The sequence below is a fragment of the Vulpes lagopus genome, chromosome X (assembly GCF_018345385.1).
Source record: "Vulpes lagopus strain Blue_001 chromosome X, ASM1834538v1, whole genome shotgun sequence".
NCBI classification, from domain to species: Eukaryota; Metazoa; Chordata; class Mammalia; order Carnivora; family Canidae; genus Vulpes; species Vulpes lagopus.
The window spans coordinates 91,130,167-91,138,742 of NC_054848.1; the positions used below are offsets into that span (position 1 = coordinate 91,130,167).

The 8,576-nt window shown below is 43.0% G+C and overlaps 1 protein-coding gene across 7 annotated transcripts in view; it reads left to right on the forward strand.

Moving 5' to 3' along the window:
- Nucleotides 1-4,864, forward strand: part of LONRF3 (LON peptidase N-terminal domain and ring finger 3) — a 39,291-nt gene extending 34,427 nt beyond the window's left edge. For all 7 annotated transcript variants that reach the window (XM_041740729.1, XM_041740730.1, XM_041740731.1 and 4 more), the window contains one exon: nt 9-4,864. In XM_041740729.1, coding sequence (XP_041596663.1) covers nt 9-164 — 156 coding nt within the window. In that variant the 3' untranslated portion in view covers nt 165-4,864. The remainder of the gene's footprint in view (nt 1-8) is intronic.
- The last annotated feature ends 3,712 nt before the right edge of the window (nt 4,865-8,576 follow it).

The window sequence follows — 8,576 nt, forward strand, 5'->3', positions numbered from 1 at the left end:
TGTTGTAGATTAACCCGAATGGTCCAGCCTGGTGCTGGTGGACCTTAGCAGTTCTTCCATTGGAAAGCCGAGCTCAGCTCCCATTTCTAGCAATGAGGTCCTTAAAGGATAGACTGAACGGTATTCGGCGAGTCCTGGCCTTTATATCCCGAAACCAAAACTAGTGAGAGTGGATTGCTGGAGAGGAGCTCCCATCCTCCCCACCACCCATGGGGGGAGTCATCTTGTAAATATATCTAATTGCAATAACATCTTAACAGAAGGAAGTATCAAATAGGCATTTCCCTGCTGTTGATCACAGAGAGAAATTGTGTCAAAAGACCAAAAGCATGGGACCTGTTTGAAACTTTCTGTCTTAAGATGCTTCTTGACATGCTGCACAACTACATGCTCAGCAGAGGTGTTTAAAAGCCCAGAAAAAAATTAATTTTATTTCAACATGAACTTCTCTGAAAGTTTAAAGTGGTTTTGCTTTTAATTTTCTTTCTTGCATAGTTAAGTGTGTGATTGAAATGTGAAGCACAGATACTAATAATGTTGCTGTGTTATTTCACTGACTTGAGTTCTCATTCCAAATGGTTCAGGTTTTATACAGAATTGTGTAAAATAATGTTCATCCTTCTTTCTGTTTTAATAATTTATTTTTTGCACTACTGTATCCTTTTTTCTACAAGTATGTAACTATTTAAGTGTTGTTACTGAAAAGCCAGTTGCTTTATTTATTAACATGGTTTACCATTTACCAAGGGGGAAGTAACAGTACTAGAAATGTGCCATTTTTGCTTTTATCACATTTTACTATGTTTGATCCCAGTTCTTGAGCCATTTTTCTATCTACCCCATTGGATGCTTAAAGGAAGTTCAGAGTGACATTGAGATCACCAATCTTCACAGGTTCCATTTGACTTTCAGTTTGAATTCAACAATATAAAATACATAAGCGATTTGGTATACATTATAGAATAAGCCATGGTAAAGTAAAATAATCCATGTTCTATATGTTATACAGAGCAGGGCTGAAGGAATGCTTTTCCTTGAATGAAAAGTTGAATCAGAGGAGCATCTTTTAGTATGATCTATTATAGGCATTTATCTCAACAGTCTAATTCTAAAGGTAAATCATTTCCCCTCAGTGCAGTTAGGAGTGGGATTTTGAGGCAGGATGATATTTAACCCTTCAGAGGGAATGGTTTTCACTTTGTCACATCATAGCCTCCATATCCACCTCTTTTCAGGGCTCTGAGATTCACTACCTGGCTAACATGTGTAGAAACACATGAAAAAGGGCTGTTTGTTATTAAAAGTATAAAGAAGCCAGTAGAAAAAGTAGAACCCTTAAAAAAAAAAAAGACAAACTGTTGTTTTGGTTTGTAAATCTCTTTAAAGGAAATAGTGAATCCATGGTTTTTATCTAAGCACTGCCTTCCCTCCTAGCTGCTGTGGGCCAAAGATTTCAATATAGGGGAAGAATAGTGGGTAAGAAGGTAAGAAGGAGCTCCTGTTTAGCCTGCTTTGTACTGGTGTGATTCCTTTAGTGCCAGGAGAATCTGAAAAATGCCATGAGAATGGGGTATACAGTGATGGAGTAAAGAGATTAAGGCAGGCAAGAAGTGAATCCTACCATTCGCATCGTCTTGCAAATTATCCCCTTACATGATGCTAAACGGATGCTGTGCAGCCCATCCACCTCATTGAGAAGAGGTGAGTGCCTCATGTAACCAATCTGACTTCTTCCGTCATCACCTCTGGCCAGAAACAGAGAAGGGAGAGTGAGGTGATCCAGGCAACAGAAAAAAGATTCACATAAGCAGAAACCAAATGATCTTTTCTGTACTTCCTAAGTGGATGCCATCCACTATGGCATTGTGTGTCTATGTGTCAGAGCATTATGTTACCAGGCTTGATGTTTGCAGCCAGACTTAGCTAGTGAAGAATGGAAGTATAGGCATGGTTATTGCCTAAGCAAACTCTACAAGGCTCAGGGAGTGGGAAATTAAAGGCTCCCCCTCCCACTAGGTGCCCAACCACTAGTCGTAGCACAGTCCTAGTAAAATATTCTCCTGTTATCAAGTGTAAAATGCAGCAAAGAAAATGTCATAAGCATCTCCCCTTGGTAGATGTTTTTGTTTTGTGATTTAACTTGTTTTTGAGCCACAGGTTCCTCATATAGCAAATGGTAGTAATTATCACATAAAGGGTTGTTATGAACGTTATATAAGGTAGTATATGTAAATCACTTAGCAGAGTGCCTAGCACCTATGAAACATTAAAAACATAATAGCCATGATTAGGTTATTCATGGTCATAGAATATCATCATCAGGGGCCCACATTTGCATAAAACACTGGCTTTATACACAGTACCCATATCTACCCCTTTAAATGTGGTTGGAGGGATCCACACCACTGATTCTGAGACCATAACTTGATGCTTTACAGTTAATTCCTTTTAGAGCCAGGTATGCTTGGGAAAATGAAAAGACTAGAAAACAAATGAGGTTAGAGACAAAGGAGACTTCTAGGCCAGTACATCTTCCCTATTTCAGTAGGACTAAAAAGTAGTGCTCTTTGGAGGTCTAGAATTTCTGATATAGTGGAAACCTGAAGTTCTAGCTCCATTAGAATAACCAATTCATCGCTTCTTTTTTTAAGATTTTATTTATTTATTCATGAGACACACACACACACACACAGAGAGAGGGAGAAGCCGGCTCCATGCAGGGAGCCCGACGTGGGACTCTATCCTGGGTCTCCAGGATCACGCCCTGGGCTGAAGGCAGCGCTAAACCACTGAGCCACTCGGGCTGCCCATTTTGCTGCCAAGTTCTGGTATAAACAGTGTACAGAGAAAAAACATAAGCCTAAGTCTAGGCCAGAAGTACAAGACTTCCCCTTTGGTAGATAGTGCCATTTATTTGGTTAAATTTCTTATCATAACCTAGATTATTTTCTCTGTGTCTGTGTGTGTATGTATATATATATATATATGTGTGTGTGTGTGTGTGTGTGTGTGTGTATACATACGTATATATATATGGTACCAAGCAGATATTATGCCTTTCTGCTTTGTACTGTACCACTGCTGCTAGCTAATAACCAGCAAAATGTAGAAAATGAACAATGATAAACTAATTTTCTGTAGACATCCTGGAGAAAAGAGTGCCTGCCCCTGACTTAATGGAGCAGAGAACTGACTATTTTGAGAATTTGCCTTTTCTGAAGGCTGACTGCTTCTAGCCCCGTGGCATTTCCAGCTCTGCCTGTGGGGCTGGCCTGGCTCAGATAATCCCCTGTGACTGGCCATTGGAGCAGTGGAGCTCCTGAGGCTGGTTCACAGCACCCAGAGGTCTCTTACTGTCAACAGACTGCATGCTGTTGATAGACCAAAATCCATCGGGGATTGTGTCCCCCTCTGCTAACTCCTTTTCCAAATTGGGAGTTTCATTTAAGGACTCATTCCTTGAGTTCCCAACATAATTGACTTTGCATCCATTTCTGTTTACCAAGGCAAAATCATATCAGAAGTGTATAATATAGATGCAAATGGAAGGCAGCCCAAATAATGGAAAAGGACAGATTTTTCAGCCCATCTGGGGCTTGAGAAATGAGGTTTTGATTTATGATTGAAAGCAGTTCTAAAAAGCAGCCAGCTGCATGGGTTTCAGTTTGTGGCCCTTCCTGAGTGCAGAGAGAAAAAAGGAAAAGGAGTCACATAAAGTGTACACATTCAGTTCCTCTTAGAACGATAGCTCCCACTGTTCAACTGTTTAAGATTCTGGATAGTGCACATCCAGAGGTGAAATAAAGACATTTTCACTTATAAATGCGCTAAGTTAACCTTGAGAGAGAAGTGCCTGCAATCTCTGTTTTTGGTGTCACTTGAAAGTTTTTGCTTCATGACTCTATAGCTGTTTAAAAATTTGTTGCAGCAAATGTGATTAACAAGTTTACAAAGCACCACTGTAGCTTATGCGTCATGTTCAAAATTGCCTAACATTTATCTATTGTCAAAGCAACAATAAACAACAAAATAAAAGGAGAGCAAATAGGTCAATGTGGCATCATAGGCTTATCTTAGATAAACTAGTTCCATCATTTCATGTAGCCCTCAGTCATGCCAGGATTAAAATATCAAGCAAACCACTCAAACAGTCACAAATATGTCTGTGTGTTTGTTAGTCTAGTTGTTTGTTCAGCAGCCATTTTATTTTCGCACTGTAATAAACTGAAAGGGGAATTAAGATAATGCTTCCCCCCCCCCCATTGCTATTCAACTACCTCTATATGCTTGGTTTCTCTTTAGGGATTTCTTTCCTCCGGATCTGTACAAAAATGCAGTTTCAGCTTATCTATGTTGTAACAACAATGTGATTGATACAGACAGTTGCTGTGAAAGCTGTTCATTCATTAGAAATGTTTACTGTTGTTTCACTTTGTATCTAACGAAACTGTACCCGTAACCTTAGGTCAAGAATTACCCAAAATAAGTTATCATTTTGTTGGAAGCAGAATAGAAAGGAAAGCTATCGGACCATCTATTTTGTTCTTGTTCCTGTTTGCTTATAATACATTTGACCAGATCTTTCAAGAAAGTAGACTTGCCCTCAGAGAGTAAGCTCTCATGTATTTGAGAGTGAAGCTGCCGTGAGTTAGTTAATGTGACTGATGTGTTAGAAAATCTGGCCATAAACTGTTTTTTAAAAACGCACCAGAAAATCTTATTAAAGACTTATGTTGTAAACATTTTTGCCAACAATCCAATCCCGGGTTTGTTTGTAAATCTGTTCGTATGTTGAGTTTGCTTAAAGCAGAATACACTACCTACTCTGTTTTCTCTGCCGTTATAAAATGTTTGTGAAAAACAAGTTACGTGTTTTTATTTCCATTAAACCAAGTCTCCACAATAGGCTAAAGCTAAGGCCCAAAGCGCAAACCTTTTGACAAGAAAACTGGTCAAATTGCCTGGGATAGTGAGCGATATTGACCGAGCTGAGTCCAGCAAGAGAGATTCAGCAACCTATCCTTTTCGGTACCAGTTTTAGTCTCCTGCCATCAGTGACTTTACACAAGTTCTGTTTTGCCCCTGGGAAACAAAGTACAAGTGGAACCGGGACAATTAGAATGATAGCAAATCCCACTTGGCTTGACCTTTGTGTGACAAGGTCTTTTGGGTAATTGAGAAAAAGGAGAACTCCTGACCATGTAGATTCCAGTAGATCCTGGAGGAAACACTTGGCTCTTTTGGAGTTGTGTGCCCAGTCTGCCACTCTCTGGCGGTCAGGAGATAGAGTGCACCCTGGCCAAAGGCACGGTCTTCCCTCCCAGGCAGTCCTGCCCAGAATGCCTGCATAACCCTCTCTGGAGAACTGCATTGGGTCATCTAAAAAGAAGGTCTCATTTGCAGTTGTCTTCCTGGCCTTGAGCAAAGTCAAAACCAACACTTTCTGCTGCTTTTCTGGGATCCACCCTGGCACAGCTCCTATGAGTTCTCTGGGGCCAAAGATGCCACTCTGGAAGGAGCGCCCAGTCTCAAAATGAGATCAGAGCAAGAAAAGGAAAGAACAAATGCCCTAGACCCACAGGCTACCAGATACTTCCAACTTTTCCTTCCTCTCTCTGATGATTTCATCACTCCCAGGAGTGGCTGAGGTGGGATGGGGAAGGACCGGTGTCAGTACTCCCCATGTTGGCTTCTTCCAAGTAATGCAGGAATTTCCCAACTGTATTTGTCCACGTTCAGCCCAATGTAGAGGCATGCCCTGGTCAAGGAAGAAAGGTACAGGCCCCAAGGAGCCCTGTCTCTGGATCTCTGAGCCCCCTTTTCCCCCTACTTTCTGGTTTTCTGTGATTGACTTTCCCATTCCAACCTATACTTGGATTGACCAGCCATCCATGTTTACAGCCCACCTTTATACACATGTATTAGCAAATATAATTATTGCCTTTAAAAGCCCTGAAAAAACCTTCTCTTCCATCTACTGAAGTGCTGGCTCCAAACTCCACTGCAGAGCGCCGCCTAGCTTCCAGCGAGTTCATATTAACCATTTCTGGATGCCACAAAGTGCAACAAATTAAGTCCTGAAATAACCCACTCACGCAAAGTCCAGTTTTGCTCTCAAAATCTTGTTTCTCTTCCATTTTAGAGGTACATTAAAGGAATATTCAGCAGAGTCATGGGGGCAAGGGAGATCACTGCCCCTTTGGCCCATCAGGCTACCTATTGCCACTCCCAGCATACAGCTACATTCTCAGGGCCACGTGCTCCTCCTATAAGCCCTACAAGGACCAGCCATGACGGGGGAACATTGTGCCCACAAGTGGCATCAAGCCCTCTCTTTAGGCCCTCTACGGGGATGAGTTCATTTGGAAGTGGCTAACTGTGACGACTGAAGTTGCTACATTTCACCTCCTGGGCAGAGCTTCATGCGTTCTCTTCTCATAGTCACTGGGTTTGGTCCTCCATCCTGATCAGGGAGGCTGTTTATGCCCAAACCCAAACAGCGGTCATGTATTCAGCAAGCAGGAGTCATGTTCTTATACTCTGGGGCATCCACAGGCCCAGCTAATATCCATTAAATGTTCACTGCATGCCAGGCTCTTTACTAGGGTGTTTTGTTTTGCTTTTTAAGCATTTAGCTTCTCATTCGAGCCTCACTATAATCTACAGAGTACATCTCTATTCCCATATTCTGGGTAAATGAACTGCACAGGGTTGGTTATGTGACTTGCCTATGGTCCTCCCAGTGAAAATCCGGGCAGTCTGATTCCAGAGGCCACACCTTTAAATACTACTATGAGTCACCCATCATGCAGTGGCGCGGACCCAGGACAGCGGCTTAGCTCGTGGGTACCCTGCGGGGGAGCTTCCAATAATAATGACAGCAAAACAGCAGCACTAGCAGCCCCCATTTATTGAGGGTGCACTACAGGCAGGGCACTGTGCTCAGCACAGTCTGGGTTAGTCCTGAGGCAGGTGCTATTGCTACCCGCTGTTGACTGAGGACACTGTGGTGTCAGACAGCCTGGATTCCAGGCCTGGCCTCCCTCCTTCCTTGCTTTGTGGCCTTCCATGAGTTGCTTTCTCTTTGTGAGCTCCAGGGAGGAGAGTGGCAGGCCTTAATTCCTGTGTTCTAGTGTATTCTTTCTAATTCTAAACCCCCAGAGACTTACCCCTCTTCCATCTTTGGAGCCCTCTTCCTAAGTGACTACAAATTCAGGGGCGCCTGGCTGTCAACACGGCTTGCCCAGCTAGCTCCTCTCCCCTACCCACTTCTGTGGCTACCTGACTCTTCTCCCATCAGCGAAATACAAGTGTAGATTTGGAAATCCAAAAGGTAAAACAAGGGAGAAAATGCAGATGCTGCAACCACATGGTTCTAGAGTCATATATCACAGAGCCAGAAGAGGCCTGAAGAAATCATCTAGCCCAGTTTCCTGCTTCTGGCTGGTATTGTTCCCCATGAGGTCATGGCCAACTTAGAACCTCATATTTGATGCACACTCTACACACCAGGGGGGCTCCCAGCTGCCCCCTCGTCACCTGGTGAATGTTCTGATGGGGGCGGGTATCTTGGAGATGGAGCTTTCATTGGGAAGAACAAAGAATTTTTTTAAAGCAGCTACAGCCTAGTTGGTAAGGCCCTTTTGGGGATGATTCTTTCTCGGTGTTTCCCCCTGCCCCCATCCACCCACTGCCTCGCCTTTTCTCTTCAGATGGCTTTTCCGTTCAAGGAGCTTGTCTTTCCCCCAACCTGCTGCTTGGGAGCAACAAACTCTAGAGTCAGGCTATTTAGGTTAGACTCTTGCCCCCTGCCACTTACTACATATGTGATCTTAGCGGGTGATGAATGGGTTCCTCTCCTCATTTACATTTTTGTCCAAACATGGCCTTCTGGGGCAGGCCATTAACACATACTCAGCTGATTCCCGAAGGTGAGGGTTTTGTTGACCATCAACAATACAGGGTTGTAAGTCCACAGACAAGGAACTTTTACGGTTGGTAAAAGGTGCTTTGAATTTTCCTGGGAGCAGGTTGTAACATCTTACTGGTTCCCTCATTAATTAATGAGTTAAATAAAAATCTTGAACATGTTTAACATTAAAAAATAAATGAAGTGAGAAAGGAACCTTCTGGCACTCACATCTACCTCAAAGTTCAGATGTGGGGATGTTCACCAGAGGCATTTCCACCTATAGGAACTGCCAGTAAAATAGAGGCTCAGATACAGTGGCAATTTCTAGTTCAGGCTCTACACAGACATTAAAACCTCTAGCTCATTCACTTCTTTTTTTTTTTAAGATTTTATTTATTTATTCATGAGAGACACATAGAGAGAGGCAGAGACATAGGCAGAGGGAGAAGCAGGCTCCCTGCAGGAAGCCTGATGCAGGACTCGATCCCAGGATCCCGGGATCACGACTTGAGCCAGAGGCAGACACTAGCGCCGAGCCACCCAGATGCCCCCAGCTCATTCACTTCTTAATGGAACAAATGTTTGCAGGACGCATATGCTAGGCATTGGAGTACAGAGAGGACCACAACACTGTCCATGCCCTTGAGCGGCTCGCAACCTAGGG